We start from the raw sequence: 23,317 nt of genomic DNA, 5'->3' as shown, positions 1-23,317 counted from the left end.
GCTGAGTTTATCAGACTCACTAACAATCACCCTTTCTGCAGTCTATGAGTGCTGAGTCAAATCATGGCAATAAAAACATGCTTGCCTACCTCTTAAGTACTTTCATTTGAAAAGTAGAATTTCAAATTTGATTTCTATGAAGATTTTAATGAACCTTCAGAAAAAAATAAAAGAATGTTGATGATATTTTGTACAAAGACAAGGAAGACTTTTCTCCTCTGTCGTTGGCAGGCAGGGCAAATGTAAAGTTTTGCAAATTCCATTCAGTCTATAAACTCCTGCAGAGAAAATACATTTACCTTGCACGCCTTGTGCACAGCACGACTATCGGGATGTGGGTTGCTTCCTGTGATACCGAGGCTTTCATGATGAAAGGTTTGGTGACTTCTGTTTCCTCAGAACATACAGAAGCACTCAATAAGCTACTTGACATTCTAGAAATGGAAAGAGATGGCATCCTTTAAACATATGTCTACAAGATACCTGTCACTACTGTCAGTCACAGAAGAGATGTAAAAAATTTAGCCTGTCATAAAATCATCCTCTCAAAGAGCAGGATAAGAAGAATGTTCTTGTCTAACTTGGAAATATTCTGAGAATGAGAATGGAGAAAAGGACGGCTGTCAAACAGAAGTTTATAAACTTTTCCTCCAAAGCTATTTGATGATCTTCGAATTGGCCATAAGGATTCTAAAAATGGATGGAACCGATGGCACCCAGGTTGTTCAATGTTATGTGTAGGTAATGACAAAAGCTCATGTAAAGAAAAAGGATTCAGTTTGGGGGAAATAAAACAAAAGACCACCAGAAAAGGACAACCAATTTAAACAGGACTTTATCATTCCTTCACTAAAACTGGAAATTATTTGTAATTCAGCTTAAATTTCCCAAGTTCAACTGTCGCCATGCTTTTAAACCGTTTTCCCTAAGAGAGAGAGGTTTAACTGATGACATCCAGCGTGATTCAAAATATTTAAAAGGATGATCATATTAGACGTATACAGTACATGATGAATTTACAGATGCAAAGGACCTGACGAACAGCTGGTCTACCCAAACCAGCCCGTGGATACAGAGCAGATGGACATTTTTGGAGAGCTGGAAAGTCATCCCTCCAAGTCTGAAAACCTGCTGTTGTAAGTAAGACCCTAACTTTTCCACGCTCAGATGATTTTGTTGAGAGGACCGTTAGATCCATGCCATCACACTGAACTGACAGCTGGAATCAGTGTAATGTGGCCTTCGTAACAACCGACTTGCAAGCCAAAGAATTTTATGCCTGGCTGTAGTCAGTTTCATCCCCCCATAAAACAAGGGTTTCCTAAAGGCTGTAGGCAAGAAGATAGAAAGAGGTAAAAGTAGCCTTTGTATCATAGGATAGAAATGCCATGATTATTTTTATTAAATTTACATTTATATCTCCCTTTTAAAAAGCTTTACATGTTTGTATCTTATTTTAAAATATATTTTTGGAAAAAAAATATGTATGTATATGTATAACTGAATCACTCTGCTGTACACCTGAAACTAACGTTGTAAATCAACTACAATAAAATTTTTAAAAAAACACTTTTTTTGGTAGAGCAGTTTTAGATTCACAGCAAAATTGAGGGGAATGTACTGAGATTTCGCACGTATCCCCGTCCCTACGCATGCGCAGCGTCCCCCGTTATCAACACCCCCACCACAACCGGGCATTTGTTACAACTAATGACACATCATCAGCCAAAGCCCATAGTTTACACTCGGCTTTTCTCGTGATGTAATACATCCTACCGGTTTGGACAAATGCCCAGACTGTACATGTGGTGACATATATCTATCATTATGGTAACATACAGAGTATTTTATTTTAATATTTTTGTTTTATTTTGTTTGTTTCATTTTGGTGGAGGGTAATTAGGTTTATTTATTTATATGTTTGTTTATATTTTTGGTCGAAGTGCTGGGAATTGAACCGAGGACCTTCTGCATGCTAAGCACGCGCTCTACCACTCAGTGATCCCCTGCCCCCAGAGTATTTTCAGGGCCTTAAAATCATCTGCGCTTCACCCACTCATCCCTGGTGTCCCCCACCACCTCCACCCCAGCTCCTGGAAGCTACTGATTTTTTTCTCCCTCCTCACAGTTCTGCGTTTTCCAGAATCTCATGTAGCTGGCAGCCTTTCATATGTATGTAACTTAATAAAAAATTTAAGTAGCCAATGAGTTAAAACAAATCACGTATCGCAGGACATAAACATTATAAAACTATTTTTATATGTCTTTCTCACACCTATTGTTTCATTAGACCTACTGTTAATTAATTGCCAGCGTTACTAATCCCATTGTTTTGTTTAACCAATAATATTAACGTAACAGAAAAGTAAATACAGAACATGTAATTTCAAATAAGCACCTATTTTTCACATTTTAATATGATGCTTAATTCTAATGTATATGTATGATTTCAAATAAACCTCTTTCATATTTCTGTGTGAAAGTAACACATATACATGTACGTGTAGAATTTTTTTTACGTATTATATCACTGTGGGTATAACAAGTATAGAACTATTTTTTATTATATTATATTATCATGGGCTTGGGGTCTCTGACTCCAGTGGAATCTCTAAAGTTGGTCACCCGAGTACATATCCACCTCCTTCTTTCCCAGGGCTCTGTTTAAGCCCCAGGGACGCTGAGCCCTGAGCATTTAGGCCCTGTCTCTGCCCTCTAGGGGCTCACAGTCAGGTGACGAAGCCAGACATAAGGCCAGCAGGCGGAGAGCCACTTTGAAGGTGCCAGGAGGGAGGTCCCCCCAGGCAAACTTGGGGCAGGCCCTCCCTAGCCCGGAGGAGGCCCTCTAGGAAGGCTTCCTGGAGGAGGCAACCGTCTGCTGGACCGCGGGGGCGGAGGACGGGGCGGGGCGCGGTCGGAATTCCGAGAGGGGGCGTGTGAAGAGGAGGGCGGGGCCGGCGCGGGGCCGGCGCGGGGCCGGCGCTGGTCTCCCTCCCAGCTGGGGACCCGCCCCACCGGACCTGAGCGGCCTGGGGCTCCCTTCCCGCCCCCGCCTCGGCGCGCCCTGGCGTGTTCCGGGGCAGATCCTGCGCCCCGGCAGTCCGTCCCCCGGTGTCCAGCCTCTGGCGAGGCCACCGCGTCCGGCAGCGCAGGTTTCCCGGCTCCGGGGGGGTCCGGAGCCCGCAGAGCTGCTCCCGCGGCCGCGGCGGGGCGTGCGCCCGGGCCAGAGCTGCTCGCGTCCCCAGCCCGCCCGGCGCCCCGCCGCCAGGCCCGGGCGGGTGTTGGCGGCGCGCCTGGCGCTGAGTCAGCCGGTGAGTCAGCGCCCCCTGACCGCCCGCCGCCGCGTCTGGGCTGCAGTCGGGGACCCGGCGCGAGGCGGGGCGGGGCGGGGCGCGGGGGGCTTCTGGGGTGGGATGGAGGGAACGGATGGGGGGAGGAAGGGAGGGAAAGGATGCAGGGGAGAGATGGAAGGAAGGGATGGCGGGGAGATGGAGGGGAAGGATGGGGGGGTGGGGGAGAGGCACTTCCAAAGCAAGGGTTTACAACCTGCGGCCTGCAGGCCCTATCTGGCCAGTCTTAACGTTTTTGTTCAGCCCAGGAGCTAAAAAGGGTTTTTACATTTTTCAATGGTTGAGAAAGACCAAAAAATGATTACTTTGTCACAAATGAAAAGTATATAAAATTCAAATTTCAGTGTCCATGAAGCGTTTGACCGGAGCAGCCGTACTCATTCTTTACGTGCCGTCCCTGGGCTGCTCTGCACGATAGTTGAGGGTGAGCTGTTGTGAGGGACCGTGCGGCCCCTAAAGCCTGGACTGTTCACCTTTACAGAAGGTGTGCGGTCTGCATCCCAAGGGCTGTTAGGCAGATCGGTCCGTGGAGAGCATGCCCTGTGTGGGGGAGGGAGGCAGGGGACTCCAGCCTGAGGGGCATCCCCACCCCGGGAACCATTCCAGCCCCAGCTAAGCTCCCTCGGGGTCTGGAGAGCCCTCTGCCCCGGCGCCCCTAGGCCTCTGTCTGTAGGGGGTTGAACTTGCTGGGCTCTGGGTCAGAGGGCTCTGGCTGCAGCCTGGGGACCCAGGTTTGTCTGTCCCACACCATGTCCGGGAGCCCTATATTCTGTGGTGTGGCCCCATGCGTGCTCCCATGGGGCCGCGTACTCTCAGCTGAGTGTTTATTGCTCCCGATTAGCCATTAACCAGCTCGTCCTCACATCAAGTTTCAAGGACGTCGGGCCTACACGTTTATTGCCTGGTGGATCGCAGGACCGTGACATGCCCTGTCACCTGCAGCCGGGGGCAAACTGTCTTGACGATCCAGGTTCTGGCATTGTGACAGTTGTACCTTAAGGCAGTGTTTTTCAAACTTTTTTTTTAACCCTCCACCTTTAATAAGAAATGCATTTTACTTTGTAACAAAATTTCACAAAACTCTCTTTGCAGAGAGGCATCTTGCCATTGTCTTTTCGTTTTTCCTTTTTTCTTAAGCTTCCTGGGTGATAACATTTTTTACAGAGGCTACAGTGGCTAATCTCAAACACAGAAAAGTAGAAACAGGATAAGCAACTTCCATGTACACCTTCAGCAAGGAAAGTTTTGTTTCGTCTTGTTTCATCTGTTCCCCTCCTGTTTTCCTAGAAATCGTTCCTTTATATTTTTTTCTTAAATGATGATCATGAAACACTAAATTGATTTTATGACCTACTAATAAGTTGCAGCCAATTAGTGGAACACAAGTGTGTTTGATGGTATCCACACGTAGTTGTCTTGTCTTCTCTGGCCTTTTTTTTTTTTTTTTCAATTAGCAATAATCGCCTCAGGTATACCTCATTGGCTCCTGTGCAAATCTTGTCCTTTCTCTTTTTAATGCAAAGCACAGCAATAGGAAAGGACCTCCTTCAATGTGACCCTCCTTGACTTCCCTGAATCTAAGATCGAGCCCCCAGCCCCTGCCCACCGCCCCCACCCCCCGGCAATAAATACAAATACCTGTTTGTTTATACCTGATGTGCATTGAATCTCTCCTAACTGTGATGACCTAGGGTTCTGGGAGGAGGGGGGAATGGAGGGGAGGAACTGAGGATAGGGAGGAGACTTACTTTTCCCTGTACCTTTTGAATTTGTCCCACATTTTATAAAATTCTTCTCTGGGTTTTTTTTTTTGGGGGGGGTAATTAGGTTTACTTATTTAATTTTTTTTTTCATTTAACCGGAGGTACTGGGGAATTGAACCTATGACTTCGTGCATGCTAAGCATGTGCTCTACCACTGAGCTATACTCTCCCCATTTAAATCTTTCTTTAAAAGCATTTCAAACCTACACAAAGGTGTCAGGAACAAACGTAAGAGTCCTGTACCCATCACCAAGTTCACCAACCCCCCTCCCTTCCCCTTAACCACAGACATCTCCAGCCAGCCTTAGCGCCCCCTCCAGTGGATGAAGCCCAAGAATGAGCATTCCGAGCAGCTCTGACAATCGACCGCATCCAAACTTGAGTTGAACTGAAGCATTGTGCTGTACACCAGAAATTGACACATTTTAAACTCACTGTACTTCAATAAATATATATTTTTTAAAAATATTAAAAAAATACAAACTAACTTATTTACAAAACAGAAACAGACTCAGACATAGAAAACAAACTTATGGTTACCGGTGGGAAGGGATAAATTGGGAGTTTGAGATTTGCAGATACTACTATATATAAAATAGATAAACAACAAGTTTATACTGTACAGCACAGGGAACCATATTCAGTATCTTGTAGTAACCTATGGTGAAGAAGAATATGAGAACGAATATATGTGTGTTCCTATGTGACTGAAGCATTGTGCTGTACACAGAAATTGACACAACATTGTAAACTGACTGTACTTCAATAAAAACATTAAAAAATAGATAAAACTCAAGTCGAAGGTTTTTTCCCACACTGTAGACTGTCCTCTCCTGATGCTGTCTACTAACACCCAGTCTTTTTATTTAGAAAGTTTGAATTTACCAAAAAGGTTGCCAATATAACACCCTTTACTCAGATTACCCTGACATTAAAATGTCTCATATAACCACAGTGTAAGGATGAAAGCCAGGGAATCACAGTGTTATAATACCATTAAGTCATCTACTGAACTGATTTGAATTTTGCCACATCCCACTGATGTCCTGTTTCTGGGCCAGGGTCCCATTCAGAATCCCACATGTCCGTTAGTTGTCATGTTGCCTTCGTCTCCTCCCACCTGGGACAGGTTCTTCAGCCTTTCCTTGTCACTGCAACGCTTTGGATGGTTATTTTGTAGGACATTCCTCACTTTGGGTTTGTCTGATGCTTTTTCCATGACTGCACTGAGGTCACGCATCAGGGAAGTGAGGTTGTGCCCTTCTCGGGACACCGGATAAGGCGTTGTGGATGGGTCTAATTACAGGCATACCTCCTTTTACTGCACTTCACAGATCTTGCTTTTTTATTTTTTTTTAAACAAATTGAAGGTTTTGGCAACCCTGCCCCAAGCAAGTTTGTTGGCACCATTTTTCCAACAGCATTTGCTCATGTGTCTCTGTCACATTTTGGTAATTTTCACAATGTTTCAGACTTCTTGATCATTATTATTATATTTGTTATGGTGATCTGTGATCAGTGATCAGTGATATTCCTGTTACCACTCGCTGAAGGCTCAGATAGATGATAGCATTTTTTAGCAATGAAGTATTTTTAAATTAAGGTATGGACTTTTGTTTTAGACGTAATGCTTTTGCACACTTAATAGACTACACTGTAGTGTAAACATGACTTTCATATGCCCTGGGAAACCAGACAATTTGTGTGACTTGCTTTATTGTGATATTTGCTTTATTGTGGAGGTCTGGAACTCCACCCGAAATATCTCCTACCAGCACCCAGTACTAGTCATGGTAACTTTGATCAATTGGGCAAGTGATGTCTCCCTGGGGTTTCTCACTGTAAAGTTTCTTTTGTCATTAGTAAACATCCTGTGGGGAGAAGCTTTATGATGCTGTAAATATCCTGTTTCTCATCCTTCTTTTCCCCTCTAATTTGAGCATCCGTTGATGATTCTTGTTTGTAACAGTTATTACTGGAGTTTTTACCAAATGTCTTTTTCTATAACCATTGTTCCCCCCCTTTTTTTGTTTTTTAAATTTTATTTTATTGAGTTATAGTCAGTTTACAATGTTGTGTCAATTTCCAGTGTAGAATGCAATTTTTCAGTTATACAGGAACATACATATATTCATTGTCGCATACTTTTTCACCATGAGCTTCCACAAGATCTTGTATACATTTCCCTGTGCTATACAGTATAACCTTGTTTATCTATTCTACATATACCTGTCCGTATCTACAAATTTCCAACTCCCAGTCTGTCCCTTCCCACCCTTCCCCATCTGTTAATTGGAATTCTACTGTGAAAAAGAGTTTTCTCTTTCCTCCATTTATTTATTTATGCCATTATGTTTACATCTGCATAGACTCTTGGATGTTTGTTTCATTCTATGGGTTATAAATCATGACAGTTACTTCTTTATTTTTGCTCAAATTATACCATATTCCTTCAAGTCTTTGATATCCCTGAGTCTTTGAATGTGCCTCCCCCCCTTTCCTCTGAGCACTTCCTGTGGTGATCTGTGATCAGTGATGCTTTTTCATTAGAAAGTAAGATCTAGGCCCGGGGCAGATTCCACTTGGTTAGATGAAAATGTGGAACTGGGCTGGCATCAGGGCAGCTTGGGAAGGAGCAGGACAGAATGTGCAGGGCTGAGAGGCAGAAGGACAAGCGGACTGTGAGACTGAGAGCCTGAGTGCGCCCAGGGAGGGAGGGCAGCTTGGCCACTCCAGCCTTGGCTGTGAGCACCTGTGGGATGCGGGGCCTCCATGCAAATAACAGGATGGATTCAGAGCAACAGCGCCCCCCAGTCCACTGGGCTCCACGCAGAGCTTGCCTCTGGAGTATGCACTTGGAGCCTGGGGTTGAAAGGGAGAGGCTGATTTTTATTTTCTCCCTTGAATTGGTACCGTGGGAATTTTTTTTTTTTAACAATAGCATCCATTATTTTTAAAATAAGGTCGACTTGCTTATTTTTTTCTTGTTTGTTTTGTTTATTTTTTCAGAATGGGGATTAGGTTTATTTCTTTTTGATATAGATACACTGGGGATTGAACCCAGGACCTCACACATGATGTAGATACACTGGGAATTGAACCCAGGACCTCATGCATGCCAGGCACACACTCTACCACTGAGCTATACTCACTCCCGTTTCTTTTCCTTTAACAGTGCCTGTATTGTTTCCTTTTCTCAAACTGAAGGACAGTGGAGAGGATGCAGATAGATTGTTTCAGTGGAGTTCACCCATCTCAGAAAGTCTGGGCGAGGCTCCGGCAGCCCTCCGAAACAAAACCCTCAGGCTTCAGGGGGAAGAGGGGCTTTCAAACTCTCCTGATTGTCACCTACAGGAAAAAAAACCCTATTTTATAACATGGCCTACTCTATACACACATTTTCAGCTTACGATTTCCCAGCACCACTGTCATCCTTGTTATGTGTGACACATTCTATTTTTCGATTCCATGTGGGCTATTTCCCGCTAGTTTGATTTCACAAAGTACGGATGGACGGATCAGGACCCGTGGTTTCAAAAACAGCCCTCTAGGCCACTTTCTTATTGCACAGACAGGGAAAGTGAAGCCTTAAGAAAGGAAGTGAATGGCCAAACTACTGCAGCTTTTCAGGGTACATTTACTTACAGCCTTTAAAACAATGCTACGTTTTTACAGATGTTGGGGAGAAAGAAGTCTGAATAATAAAAGTAGATTTTTTTTGAAAGGGGGAGGTAATTAAGTTTATTTAGTAGATTTTTAAAGTGTCGAGAGCTGGATGAACCAGAGATTTCTTGCCCTTTTCTTTTTAAAAATTTTTATTTATTTTATATTACTGGGGGGGTAATTAGGTTATTTATTTATTTATGTGAATGGAAGAGGTTCTGGGGATCGAACCCAGGACCTCATGCATGCTGAGCGTGGGCTCTACCACTGAGCTATACCCTCCCCCACCTCCCCTACCCCTTTTCCATAGCCTCAAGTTCCTAACGTTGGAGGCCTTAAGCTCTTTAAAATAAAACACGTTTTGCCCTTCACCAGCCCAGGTGTCCACTTACTCAGCAACGTGCGCAGCTTGTACTAGGTGGAAGCAGTCCTGCGAGGTGAGGGCTGGAGTGCTTTGCCCTCAGGGTGCTTTCAGTCTCGTTGGGAGGCATCTGTATAAGCAGCCAAGGGTTGCAATGACAGAGATGGGGGGGGGGGTACTGAGGAAAGCATAGGGGCTGTCAGTCCACCAGGATAGGAGTGTGACCTGAGAAAAGTCATTTTCCTGAGCCTCAGTTTCCTCCCCTGTAAAATGGGGCAGCTGAGACCTGCCTCCCTGAGTCACAGCGAGCCTGGGAGGCACCCAGCGCAGTGGGGCTGGGAGGGCCTTGAGTGGGAGCAGGCAGGGAGGAGAAGGCATTCTGCAGAGGACCTGCAGGCCTGAGAGGTGGGGCTGGTTGAGGATTTGGGGTCCGGAGGGCAAGGGGTGATGAGAGTGACAGGATAGGCTGGAGATGCAGTGGCCCCGTGACTAAGGCTTGGTCTGCCCGCCACACAGTGGAGTTTAAATGTCACCCTGTAGGCTAGGAAGCCACGGAAGTGCTCCAAGAAGAGGACTGACACGGCGGGATCTGGATCCTTGACTCAAGAGAGTTGTGCAGCCATCAGGAAATGGGGGTCGACATCTGACCACTGTTTGGCACTTGGAAGACACCCTTTTGGGTGACACAGGAGGGAAAAAGGGAAGCAGAGAGCAGACAGGCTGGGGCGTGAAGGCAGTGCACCCCCTCCCCGCCAAGTGCAGGGACCATCATCAGCCTTTGTCTGACAACAGAGAGAATTCTCCAGCCTTCCAGCCTCTGGGACTACCCCAGAGAATCGCTTCCAGCTGAGCCCAGAAACTCACCGTCCCCGAACCCATCAGCTGGGCTAGAGATTTGAGCAGGAGGTGGGGAGTCACAGTGAAAACCCTTCTAGAGCTTCGTATCCCACAGATCCAAGTTTGAATCCTGCCTTTTACACCTACAAAGTAGTTGACTTTAGAAAAGTGAGTTAACGTTGCCCTGGACTCCATTTGCCCTGGACTCCAGTTTCCTCATTGTCAAGTAGGGGTGGGCTGGGGAGTGTTAGAGTTAACGTGTTTAAACTCTGTTGTAAGCCTCCAGTAAGGTCACTCTTAACGTGATCGCATACTCTTCTCTTACTGAGGAGGAGGCTGAGGTCAGAGAGGTTAAGTGACTTGCCCGGGGCTACACAGCCAGCCGCACTAGTTGCCCAGCGGCAGCTTGCCTCGGGTTCCTCGTTGGAGCTGGTGCTGCTCCCCTTCGGTTCCACTACCAGAGCCCAGCCCGCTGCACCCGGCCCCGAGCAACGTGTACCTGTTAAGCCAGTCCCCGGGGTCAGAGTGTGCAGTGATGAGTCACCGCAACCCATTCCAGCGAGGAGACCCCTCCTCCCCAGCCCGCTCGACGCCCTGACCTGGTTGCCAGGCAACAAGACACAACACGCGTAAACACGGTGCGAGCCCTGGCTGGAAGCCTGTTTATGGCCCCGCATCTTTTCCGCGCATCTCCCGCCAGCCCCGCCCCTCAGCCTTCCCCCAGCTTCTCCTGGGGCCGTGGCTCTGACCCTCAGGCTGAGAGCTTCCGGGCCAGCGTGAGCCGGGACGCGGAGCGGGGACTGCTCGGGGTGGATGCGGGGCTGTGCCCGGGGCGGAGGGGCCGGGCCGCGCAGGGCAGGCGGCGGGGGCTGTTACCGTTCCCGCCCGGGGCTCGATGCCGGGGCGTAATTCCCGAGACCCACCCGGGGGACCTCAAGGAAGGCTCCTGCGACCCGAGTGCCTGCCGGTCTCCCAGGGGCCGGCGGGGCTGCTGCTGCTGCTCCTGGCGCCCCGGGGGCGGTGACAGCGTCCTGGCTGGGTCTCAGGGTGGACCCTCCTCCAGACCGCGCTGTTCTCTCTCCACCTCGCTGCACCTGGTCACTCAGCTTAGCCGCGGAACGTCATGAGGGGGCGGCTCCCCTGGGTGGCCTCCTGCCTGCACACTGGCCTGCTCTTGCCAAAGACTCTCCACGTGGTCCACAGCTATTATTTTAGGGCTCCTCTCCTACTCAGGCCCTGAACTTGGGGCCGCCATCTGTATCACTCCATTAACCCTCCCAGCGACACTGTAATGTAGGTATTTTTACATCAGCTTTATTAGGCTTAATTTACATACAATAAAATGCACCAATTTTCTGTGTACAATTTGATGAGTTCTGGCCGCAGTATACAATCTTGTAACCACCACCGCAAAGTTCATGACATAGAATGTTCCCTTGACCCCTCTGTAGACAAGCCTCCACTCTTGGCCCCTTCACCGCTGTAGCTTTACCTTATTCTAGACTTTCGTATACATGGACTCAAGTAAACTGTAGTTTTTTGTCTGGCTTCTTTCACTCAGCACAATGCTTTTGCAATTAATTCATATTAGCACTGGTTTGTTCCTTTCTTTATTTGGGGGGGGGATCTTACTCCTACATTTTATTCTAAATTTTTTACTTTATTATTTATTTTTATCTTTCTCCTACATTTTACTCTACAGTTTTTGTTCCTTTCTTCTAATCAGCTGATGAATATTTGGGTTATTTACTTTGGGGCTATCATGAAAGATGCTGCTATGAACACACACGTACAAGTCTCTGTGTGGACAAATATTTTCAGTTCTCTTGAGGAAATAGTAGGAATGGGATTGCTGGTTCATTCAATAGGTATTACTATTACCTCCATTATATAGATGGAACGGTTGAAGCTCAGACGCCTTATGCAGCTTGCCTGAGCTCACACAGCTTGGCAGAACTTCAAAGCCAGGTCCGACCTGTTTGCCAAGGGGTCACGCATAGGTATTTTTTGAGCTGAAAGTACTTCTTTGGTCAGTAATTACTGTAGTGCTGTGTCCACGGGCTGAATTCAGCCGCATTCAAGTTCATGGCTTGCGTAAGCAGACCCACACTGAGCACAAGGTGCTGAGCACAGCATGTGCATAGGGACATAGGTCACCCATGGAGGGCACTTCGGCAGGTGACTTCCAGAAGCCTGAGTGGCAGGGCTTCAGGGTGTTTGTTTCATTTTGTAGAGGTGATGTTTGCAGGTTTCTCCACTGTGAAGTTCTGATTTCCCTGTTGTCATTCATCATTTGAGAGGAGAAGCTTTGACGGTAAGTATCCTATTCCTCATCCAGCTTTCCCCCACCTGTTTGAACATCCATCATGCATTTTCTAACTCCACCATTCCCTTCACATTTGTTAGGCCTTCTTCTGCTGGGAGAGTTTTCCCTTCTGCCTTGTCTATGTTTGCATCACTGTGCCTCACGGGTTATTTTCTTACACAGGATGGAACTCATTACTGTCACTGCTTTAATGTTCAGCGTGTCCCAGATTTGGCCCGAAGCAGTCCCTTTCAGCTGACTCCTGTGTCCTTTTAACCTGCTCTGGTTGTATTCTGAGTACTTCCTTACTTTAGGTGTGAAATGGTCTAGGCTCTCACACAGTTGCAGCATTCAGGAAACAAGCCTGGGGCCCTGGGTATACTCATGGTGACTGGGATGTGGGACTTCTAGGCCCCTCGGGCTACAGGGTCTGAAGGCAGCAAGGTTAGGTGAATGGCAGGGCCCTGAGGCTGGACTGGTGAGCCCAGCCTGTCAGGGAAGCTACAGTGAGAGCTGGGTGACTGGATGGGGAACCCAAGCTGGGCCAACCACACCGGGAATCTCTCTACAAACCTCATAAATTCATAAACCTCCAGGGGGCGGGAACATCTTTCAGCTCTTCTTGCTTTTGTGTGAATTACTTCCCGGGCAGAGGATGTGAGCGGCTGGTTCTCAAGGATGGTAGTTGAGGGGCAGGTATGCCTGGGAAGGGTGGTCCCAGGGGCTCCAGGTGATAGATTACATTTCCCCTGGCAACATAAGGCTGAACAGACTGCTCCTGGCACTAACCCTGTGCTGAAGGCTGACTGGCCAGCAGGTTCAGGAGAGCTGGGTCATCAGAGTGACCTCCAGGCATCAGAGGTGGTGACTTCATAATGTGGGGTCACAATCTCAGAGTTGGTCTCCCTGAAGATAACTGTGTCTTCCTGTCCTGTGTGGGCCAGCAGGGCAACACTCCCTTCTGAAGGGCCTGCTGACTCTGCGGCCTAGCGGGGACAAGTGCTATCTGTTTCCAATGGCTTTCACACGCCTTGTCCTGCTGGGGTCCACTACAATCCTGGGGCGGGATGCCTTCTTCTGTCCTCCAGACGAGGATGCTGAGCTAGCCAGGCTGAGAAAAGCGGGCACCAACGTCTGCCAGCTCCAGGGTTGCTCATGGTTCAGGCTGGCCAAAGCCACCAGGCCTGGCCATGGCGGGGCAGCCACTGTCTAAGGGCCCAGGGAGCCCCACTCTCTCAGACTGCTCAGAGCAGCCTGGAGGGGACAAGGGGTCAGCTGCACTGGCTCTCGGGACACCGAACCCTGCCCCGCTCAGCTCTGGCCAGACTGGTGCCCAATGAAGAAGCAGGCCTTCAGTTGAAGAGAGGACCGCAACCCTGTGACTTGACTGGTGGGAACCATCAAGCTGGGCTGAGGGGGTTGATGAGGCTTAAGGATGAAGATGACTCTTTACTTGCCTGCACTGGTGTCAGCCCCCTTGATGGTGTACTGACGGGGCTTGGGGTCTGGCAAAGCAGATCTGAGAGGGGGCTGGGAAGGCTTGGAACAAAGGACCAAGAGCCTGAGACCAGAGCCCTGGTACTGAGGGGGGCACCCGGGGGCATCAGGCAATCACGGAGGGACCTGGCAACAGGGAGACGGCGGGAGGCATCAGGCACTAGGGAAGGCCAGACAGATGGATGTCAGTTCATTGCTGCTCCATCAGGTGTCCCAGGGGCCTGGTGACAGCAACCCACCTTTCTCTGCCACCTTTCCCCCTGCATGCAAATGAGAATAATAATTCTGCTGACCCCCTTCTCAGGATGTTTGTGAAAAATAACTAATAAAACATGGTAAATTAAAGAGAGTGGGGAAGAGGCTGAGAGAGAAAGAAAAAGAGGAACAGGAAGAGAACGAGACAATATAAACAGGCAAAAGGGAAGAAAAAGCCAATCCTTGTTTTGTTGACAGAGGTCAGAAGTGAGGAGGGGACCATTGTGGGGGACGCTGCCGGAGTGGAGACCACCAGGAGGCTCCAGGCAAACAGCCAACTTCTAAAAAAACAGGTTGTCATTCATGATTTGATGTTTTAAAAGCGTATCTTTTGCTGTGAGGTCTCAGAATGCACTAACTCAGATAAACCATATGATTTAAGTACCTCTGGGTCCTTTTCCGAAATAGAAGTTCTCTCCCACGGGCAATCACTAGCATTCCTTTTGCATTGTAAGCAAAATAGATAATGCTGGGACAGAGGCTAGGGGACTGTGAAAGGGACAGTCATTCCCCAGATGAGTTTCACTTCCCAGAGTGACGTTGGCCCTGGGATCTCGCGTGGTCACTCTCACTTTGCCTCAAACACTAATGCCAGAAAGAAATCTCTTTCCTTCCTCCCTCCCTCTCTCTCTGGTTCCACGGTGGCCAAGAAGCTGTCCTTAGCTCTACTCATATCCATTTTATAAACGTTTTTCATTAAATAAATTAGAATAAAGGTAAAATTTTCAGTATACATACCAGCTATTCAAATTTAAGTTTTTAAGTATGAGAAAATAAAGTGAAGCTACTTACGCTGTCTAAGTGAAAAAAGTAGAATATAAAATTGCATGTATAGGGTGATCACAACTACCTAAAAATTGTCTGGAGAACTTATGTAAAGTTAAAAAAAAACCTCGACAACAAAGATGTGTGCACAGAGAAAAGACTGGATGGACACAGAGCTACACAAGAAATGAGACGTTATTTTCTATTAATATACATAAGAGAAAATGTGTAACAAATATAATTTAAAGAAATCTAGGGACCAGCAAGTGATAAAAGAATTACAGATGATCAAGATCATGGAAAGTTCAAGGTACTCCTGTTAGAAATCTTTCATACGGCCTTTTTCCACACTCAGAATAACTTCTGGTTTCCAAACAGCGGACATCTCAGAAATGACTTTTCTTTGGTTGTGCAAAGCACTGTCGATGTTTTAGCAGGAGATTTACCTTACAAGTGTTTTGCTTTTTGGAACAGCAAAGTGAGTTTCCACCCCAACTGCCCTGGGGATGATACTAATCATAGACTTGCTGCATATCATTTACACGGTACAAGATGTGCGGAGGGTCCTGCTCCAGCTCCCCGAGTCCTGACTCTCCAGGTGCTTCCAGGCAGACACCGCTGGCCACTACGCCACAGTCACCCAGCCCTCAGCTCCCCTGTATCTGAACCTGGGTTTAGGTCCGTACAGACGCGGATTGGCAATTTGCCCATCCCAGGCCGAGCCTCATGTGGGTTGAAGGCATCGAGTTCTTTGCAGGCACAGGCACGTGGGCTAGCTCCAGCCTATGAGATGCTACTAGGAGCAGGTTCAGCTTCCAGAGCCAGGTGTTTACTCCTCTCTCGTGTGAAAGTACAGAGCCCTGTGGTCCAGACTGGGACTCTGCTTCCATTCCTGGGTGTGGCCCCCTGTCCTCACGTTCCAAGATGGCCTGTGGGTACTCCAGGACGGAGGGAGGGATGAAGACAGAGGAGTCAAGGAAGGTACCTGGATGGAAGCTTCCACTGACTTCCCTTTTGCCAATACTTAGTCATGTGGCCATATTTAGCTGCAAGGGAGACTGGGAAATGAACTCTTTCTTATGGGGGGGCCTATGTACTCAGCTAAAATCTGATGACTCTGGAAAGAGAAGAATGAACTCGGGGACACCATTAGCAGGCCTTGCTGCAAAAACAAATGAGCCATCTTCTGGGGGGCTGATGTGAGATTGTCCTTAATAAAAACAGAATCCCAAGCACATCCAGCCTCCGATCATTTCTGATGTCATTCCCTAATAGAGGGAAACAGGGCTCCTTGGAGAAATGACGAACTCTAGGGCTGTGGCAGGAAATATTCAAGATAAATCTGGCACATCTGGAATGCCAGAAAGTAAGGCAGTGCTCAAAAAAATAAAAATATAAATAAAAGCCACAAACGGCCAAAAGCAAAAACCAAAAAGCAAACAAAAAAAACCCACCAACAATGATGGGGTCACAAGGTCACAGGAGCCAATGGAAAGAGCTCCTGATGCCCAAACCTGGAGCAACTTGAGTAACAAAGTCAATAATGTGGTATTAGATTATAACCCAAAGTGCAACATGAATACTCCTGAGCCCACAGTAATGTCAATAAATAATTGCATGAATAAGTAACTGAGGGAAAAGGGACAAATCTCCCACGCAGAAGGATTCCAAGGAATTACTGTCGATACGCTGCACTGAAGGAGGTGAGTGTGACTCCCCACTCTTCAGGTGGGAGCACAGTGACTTCTCTGCAGAGAGTATAGTATGGAAGGGGGTGGGGAGAGTGGAGGAACCTGACAAAGACTGCTTCAGACAGGCAGTCAGGTCCCCCTCAACAACTGGAAATCACGTGGACAGCATGTGTCCTTGACGGGCTGTGGGGAGACTGACATTTTACCTCTGTGATCTGCACCCCTCAACCCACCACTCTAGTCTACGCACGACAGAAATAGCAGACATCCTACAAAACACCTGACTATCAGTGCTCAGAACTGTCAAGGGCATCAAAAACAAGGGAAGTCATGACCAAGAGGAGCTTAAAGAGACAGGATGACTAAAGGTAATGCAGTGTCCCGGGTGGGATTCTGAAACAGAAAAGGGACAAGGGTGAAAACTAAGGAAATCTGAATAAAGAATGGAATTTATTTACTTATTTATTTTTTAAATTGGCAATGATTAAAAAAATTATTTTATCATTTTGTAAAAATTTAAGTACAGGTACAGTGTGTCAATTTCTGGTGTAAGGCATCATGTCCCAGTCATGCATACATATACACGTATTTGTTTCCATATTCTTTTCATTCGAGGTTATTGTAAGATATTGAATATAGTTCCTTGTGCTATACAGAAGAATATCATTGTTTTTTAAATGGAGGTACTGGGGATTGAACCCAGGACCTTGTGCATGCTAAGCATGTGCTCTACCACTGAGCTCTACTCACACTGAAGAATGGACTTTAATGATAACGTATCCATTTTAATGTAAGATATTAATAATAGGGGAAACTGGGTGTGGGGTATGTGGGAACGCTTTGCACTATCTTGATTGTTCTGTAAATCTAAAATTACTCTGGCAGGGGTTATAGCTCAGTGTTAGAGCACATGCTTAGTCCTGGGTTCAATTCCTGGTAACTCCATTAAGAAAAAAGCTACTTTAAAATTAAAAGTTTATTAGAGAAGAGAGGAAGACTTTCCCCCTCTTCTTGAGTGGGAGGTCATAATGTCTGAGGCGGAGGCAGCCACCCTCTACCTGCCCAGATGACAACTCACAGCCCTAATCCACTTGGGGCCCATTTGTTGGACTTTTGTAATGAGAGAAAATAAACTTCACTGTTCAAGCTGTTTCAGCCCAGATGTTTTGATCCTTGTGGCTGAACGCATCTCACCAGAAATTCTTCGTATCACTTTAGTGACCCCCTGCTGTGGTTTAGCCCTTCACCTCCTTACCTGAGACCTCCCGCTGGCTCCTACACCCTTCTGTCCTAATCTCTTGCTCTCTTCCTTCTCTGCCTTTATCCCGCTCGCACCTCTTCCAACACCCTCAGGCCAGCAACTCTTGCTGTGGTCTTCACACTTCCAAGCTTATGCACACTCCATTCCTTCTGCTTGGGAATGCCCACTCCTCCATCTTTATTTCTCGAAGCAAATAACTACCCTGAATCAAGTTTCAGCTCCCCGTGTGTGATAGGCAGGATTCTCCCGTGTCCCTGAAGATTCCCACCCACCGGTGGACATGGCCTGCAAAACCCTAGGTACTGTGAATACGAGTTGTACTCCTGGGATGAGGTTATGGTGTACACTCAGCTGACTTTAAGTACAGATCATCTGGGTGGGCCTGATCTGATCATATGAACTGTTTAAAAGCAGACAGCTTTCTCTGGCTGGTGGCAACAGAGCAAGCCAGAGATTCAACACGTGAGGGGGAATCAGATGTGCAAGAGACCCTCAGTCACTGGCTTTGAGGATGGGCAGGGTCACATGGCAAGGAACGCTGGTGGGCTGTAGAGGCCCGCAGCCAGCTCTCCGCTGACTGCCTGTGAGGAAATGGGGTCCTCGATCCTAGAACCACAAGGTACTGAATTCTGCCACCAAGGATGAGGTTGGAAGCAGGTCTTTCCTAGTGTCTCCAGGTGAGAACTCAGCCCCGTTGACATCTTGCTTTGAGCCTGTGATACTGAAAAGAGAACCCAGCCATGATGCTGTGCAAACTTTTGCCCTGCAGAACGGTGAGCTGGTAAACAGGTATTGTTTGAAGCCACTACATCTGTGGCAGCTTAAGTTATCCTCCCAGAAGTCTTCCTTCACTCCTTGGTCACATCTGTGACATCTTTCTCTCTGCTGCTGTGGCACCTCAAAAACATCCCTGCTACAGGGCAAGTCACTGGGTATTACAATGATTCATTTATCAGTCTGCTCTGCTCACAAGATTCTGAGTTCCTGAGAGGTGATGAGGACCACCACTTGTAATACCAGGCTCAGTCAGGGCCCGAAGGCAAAGCCAAAAACTATTTGTTAGATGAAGGTCATTCAGAAAAAAAAAAAAAAAAAAAAAAAAAGAAAAAGAAAAACCCCAAGGTCACTGATTTGTAATCATATATACTAAAATAACCCCAGATGCCCAAGATTTAATGTCTAAGCAAGAGTCTTACTGAAGTTAAAAGAGAATGGAGAAAAAGAAAAAAGAGAATGTGATTAATATACATGCGGGGTGTTTCTAAGGAACCAGTGATGAATGAAGAACCCAGGTATGGTAGGGAGGGAAGGAGTACGCACATCTCCATCTCTAGATTACTTAGTAAACAAATATTTATTGAGTGCCTGCTATGTGATCAGGTCAGGAACTGTGGGAAACAAGTTTAATATTTAAACTTGAAGATTTAAATCCTGCCCAAGCATACTGAGATCCTTTTTTTCCCCCTGTGACATACCAGGGTGGGAATGTTAGAACCAAAAGCAATCTTAAGGACCAACTTTGTGTGTACATAAGCTTAGAAGTCCTCCACTTTTTAAACAAGTGGGAGCAAACTGATTTTTCTACTTAGTTCTGTATTTTTGAGGTCCTCCAGGAACGGCCCTCTGTGTTGGCGGCCTAATTCTCTGCAGAGCAGATGAACCATTATTTATCAGCTCAGTCTCACAATCACTTCGATTTTCAGGCTTCAACTATTACAAAAACCTGCCAATCAACAACTTTTGTTTCTGCTCCTCTAACTGGGCTCGCGGGTCTTAACAAAAATTCCAAGAAGGGGACCCAGATATTTTGTTCTATCATACCTCCCTCTCCCTCCCTCCCTGCCCCACGGACGCCAGCTCCCTCAACCTCTAGGGCCCCTGAGTGGGAGCAGTTGTTCACTTGGGGCGGGTAGGTGCCAGCTCTCTCACTTCAACTGCGGGAGTGGAAATGTGGTCTGGAATAGGTACGAAGGTGGTGGGCTCCACAACGTATCCGGAAACCTAGTAGGCGCTGAAAGAGGGAAAAAACGGCACAGGAAGTTGTAAGGGGTATTCCAGGAAACAAGAAATGGGGCCGGAAAGATACTTTCTGGATCACAGAAGGGTGGGGTAAAAACAGTCAGAATGCAGCCCAGCCACATCACAGAGGCCTCCCACGCGAGCGCGATGGATTTGTATTTTATCCCGTGGGCGCTGGGGAGTGAACAAAGGATTCAGTGAAAGAGATTCGGGTTTTACACTCTGGCACCAACTCTAGGGGGTGGGTGGGGGGTAGTCATCGCCATCTCTCTGGGCCCAGCTTCCCACATCTGTTAAACTGAAAAAAGGGATACCTGCTAGGCCGACCTAGAACATCTACAAGAACTAAACAGAACTGTAAAACAGGAGGCCGACCTAAACAGGAGTGGGGGGAGTGCGGGGGTGCTTTACGGTCAGGTAGGTGACAAGCCGACAATAATTTCTTTAGTGCTTCAGAAAAAAATTCTGCAGCCAGATCCAAAAATTAAGAAGCAGATGGCTTTTCGCCTGCAAATGACTTGCCATGGACTCGGAGTAGGTGGCAGCCTCTCCTTGCTCCGCTGTCCCCGCTCCGCCCGAAGCCCACGCCGGAGACCCTTCTCAGGATCTGCTTTGGAGTCTCGGCGCCGAGAAGCCCGGCAGAAGCCAGGGCACCAGGTGCGTGTGCGAGTGTGTCTGTGTGCGTGCGTGCATGTGCACGCTAGCCCTCGGAGCTAGGGCCGAGGCGAGCCGAGACGGTTCAAGAGCCCAGCCTGGGCGGGACGCGGAATCCGCACCGCCAAGAGGGAGCTGGCCACGGGGCGTGCGTGGGCGCAGCGGGCCACTGCGCAGGCGCGGGCACGCCCCCTCGGCCTCGGCGCGGCGCTCCCGGCGGGCGCGCGCCCGCGGCGGGTTCCGCTCCGGGCAGGCGGAGGGCTGCGCGCGCACGCGCGAGCCGGCCGTGACGTGTGCCGCGCTACGCCCGACGTCACGGTCAGTGTGTAGTGGCGGCCGGGCTGCCCTCCGCAGCGGCGCCTGACGCGGGTGGTGCGCTCGCGGGGTGCGGCGTTCGAGGGTCGTGCGATTCGCGGCGGCGGCGTGGACGACGACGACCAGGAGGTCCGGCGCCTCCAGCCGCGGAGTCGCCGCTCCCTCCCCTTCTCCGGCCTCTGGCGGCGCCTGGCCCGCGGCTTCCTCCTTTCCTGCCCAGCTTCCCGCGGGCCTCGGGGCCGCGGCGGCGAGAAGCACCGAGGGGCGCCGAGAGGCCCCCGCCGGCCGCCGCAGTCCACGCGCCCGCTACCCCGCCCGGCCCGGGCTCCATGTGAAGGAGGGCCGGGCCTGGCCCCTCGGCCCGCGTCCGACTCCTCGTGCGCCCCTCCGGCCCCTAGGGGCCCGCGGCCTCCCCGGACCGGGGGGGCGCGGTGACAGGCCGCGCGGGGGCGGAGGGGTGGGCCTGCGGCTCCCTGGGTCCCCGCGGAGCGGCCGGTACGTACGTGCGTGGGTGTGGGGGGCGGGGTGCGGGTCTGGTGGGGGCGGGGGCGGGGGCGCGGGCTGGACTAGGGGAGGGGTCCGCTTGGCCTGTGCGCGGCCGCGGGGGCGGAGATTTCGCTAGGTTGTTGCCCCGCTTCGGGTGGGCGGGCCCCGGGCCCCCCGCATCCTGTCCTGAAGTCCAGGTCTGAGCGAAGTGGACTGCTGGGCGGTGTAGCTGTCAGACACGTACTCTGCAGAGATTTTAGAAGGACGATCACCCCTGGTCCCCGCGGGAAGCAGAAATGTTACGTGCAGTAAGCGAGAAAGTGCTTGTCTCTGCACTGCTTCATCGCGGTGTGCTATTGATGAGGGTTGAGTCCCTTTCTCTTACAGACCGTTTAGCTAGTTGGCACTTACCGCACGCCTGGTATCTGTCGTGCGTTGTCTCACTTCACCTCGGCCTAGTGAGGTGGGTACGTATCTCCCCCATTTTACAGATGAAAACATTGAGGCTCAAATTAAGGAACTTGCCCAAGGTCATGCAGCTGGGTAATCCGGAAAAGCCTTGATTCGAATATGATGTCTTTTTTGTAGAGTTTTATGTCTGGGTCTTGCAAATATAAATATAAGAAAATGAGAATAGCTGGAGAATTTCTTCTTGGGAGTAAATTCTAAATACATGGGTAGAGTTTACTTGCCCCTAACGTAGGCTGTTCGACGTGTTTTGCTGCAGCCTAGCCAAATGATTTTCTTGGCTTTTTTTTGGTATTACTACTTTTCAGAGGTGACTTCAAGCACCTTCATCTTTTTTTGCAGTAAGACTGACTGAACAGATATGTCTCTTATCAAAAAGAAGAACTATATTTGGTAAAACTCCGTATTTCTTGAAAAGTGACAATTTTACTTGTGCAGTTTATTCTTGATGCACACAGGGAACTCGCAGTTGGGTTATTTGCTTGAGATTTCCTCATTGCAAAATTTGTTGCTGGATTATGTGGCAATGGCAACACGCTTAGTAATTCGTGCATTAACTTATGCAATATTTCTGAGCGGAGTGACAATTTAATGCGTAGGACATCGTAAAAAGTTATCGTTTAATGGTGTGATTTTTTTTTTTCATTTGTAGCGAGTAATCAGTGTTTATGAACTAATTGAAATGTTCATTTTAGCATTGGCCTATGCTATTTCTTTGATTATGCTTAGGGAAAAAGTAAAGAGCCTTTCTGTTTCTCTTTCTAGAAGAAAGTGTTGGTGAATTATTTTAAGTAATTGAAACTTCATGCATAGTTGTAAATGTTTAAGAAATCTATTGATGCCCAGTTGTAGTACTGTATAATTTTCTTTAGTATATTGCCAGGTTTAAGAAAATTTGTAGTAGAATCTCTTTATAATGTCTGTAGGGAAAAGTCGAGTGATGTTTCACAGACTGATTTGTTGTTTGGTGAAAATGTGAGCATGTTGAGCCTTGTTGAATTATATTGAATATGATATCATTATAGAATGCTCATCTTGTCTTGCTCTCCATGCATCTCTTTTGAAAGAACTAGCTGTTAAAAGATCTATCCTAAATAATTGGATTACATTATAGATTCAATCTTTTAGCAGTTTTTGATGGAGCTTTCACACCTAGTTTACCTTATTGCTACCAAAGGGTAAAATGTATTTAATAGATGCTGAATTAAAATGAGATCATGTTTGGTTCTCAACCGTTCCCACAGGTTTGGTTTCAGGTTGATTTTTTTTTTTCCTTGGAGTTGGCGCTCTCTAGGTTCCCCACTGCCCGCCCCAAACTCAGCCCCAACTTTTTATTGTGAAACAATTTCAAGCACGCAGGAAGTTGGTAATAGTGAACATCCATGTGATGATCCTCTTAATTCATTTGTTGACATCTTGCCATGTTTGCTTTATCTATAAATATGTGTGTATTATTTTTGGCCATACCACTTGAAACTAAGCTGTAGACCCTAAATATGTTGACTTGCATTTCCAAAATATGGGCATTTTCTTACATAGTCAAAATACCAGTATTAATAATTTTCTCTTTCTTTTTTTAAAAAATGTTTTTATTTAGGTGTAGTTGTTAATTTTCTTGGTTAATATT

The 23,317-nt window shown here is 47.7% G+C and overlaps 2 protein-coding genes and 1 long non-coding RNA gene across 4 annotated transcripts in view; 2 read left to right on the top strand and 1 right to left on the bottom strand.

The window, feature by feature from the left end:
* Positions 1-332: 332 nt before the first annotated feature.
* LOC116663849 (translation initiation factor IF-2-like) lies at positions 333-5,620 on the top strand. Its single transcript, XM_032480809.1, has 3 exons — positions 333-380; positions 2,831-3,311; positions 5,402-5,620. The coding sequence occupies exons 1-3, from the start codon at positions 333-335 to the stop codon at positions 5,419-5,421; spliced, it is 549 nt and encodes a 182-aa protein (XP_032336700.1). The 3' UTR covers positions 5,422-5,620.
* A 2,594-nt stretch (positions 5,621-8,214) lies between these two features.
* Positions 8,215-10,117, bottom strand: LOC116663545. The gene is made up of 3 exons (XR_004319714.1): positions 10,002-10,117; positions 9,169-9,267; positions 8,215-8,461 (listed from the first exon to the last, which is right to left on the bottom strand). It is a non-coding gene; the product is annotated as an uncharacterized LOC116663545 (long non-coding RNA).
* Positions 10,118-20,672: 10,555 nt separating this feature from the next.
* Positions 20,673-23,317, top strand: part of MAP3K2 (mitogen-activated protein kinase kinase kinase 2) — a 61,581-nt gene continuing 58,936 nt past the window's right edge. The window contains exon 1 of one of the 2 annotated variants that reach the window (XM_032479213.1): positions 20,673-21,231. The gene's annotated coding sequence lies outside the window, so the exon portion shown is untranslated. The remainder of the gene's footprint in view (positions 21,232-23,317) is intronic. The other variant, XM_032479212.1, reaches the window with a different exon arrangement.

Source organism: Camelus ferus, chromosome 5, assembly GCF_009834535.1.
Source record: "Camelus ferus isolate YT-003-E chromosome 5, BCGSAC_Cfer_1.0, whole genome shotgun sequence".
In the NCBI taxonomy this organism is placed as follows: Eukaryota; Metazoa; Chordata; class Mammalia; order Artiodactyla; family Camelidae; genus Camelus; species Camelus ferus.
The sequence above is the reverse complement of the archived record's forward strand: the minus strand, read 5'-3'. Positions and strand labels throughout refer to the sequence as shown.

What these genes read in the sequence shown, in the direction of transcription:
- LOC116663849 (XM_032480809.1), top strand. Translation starts at nt 333, where the DNA reads ATGTGGGTTGCTTCCTGTGATACCGAGGCTTTCATGATGAAAGGTTTG. An exon ending in CTTTCATGATGAAAGGTTTG is followed by an intron (nt 381 to 2,830) that starts GTGACTTCTGTT and finishes GGCCCTCCCTAG; the next exon opens with CCCGGAGGAGGCCCTCTAGG. An exon ending in GCCTGGCGCTGAGTCAGCCG is followed by an intron (nt 3,312 to 5,401) that starts GTGAGTCAGCGC and finishes CCTTAACCACAG; the next exon opens with ACATCTCCAGCCAGCCTTAG.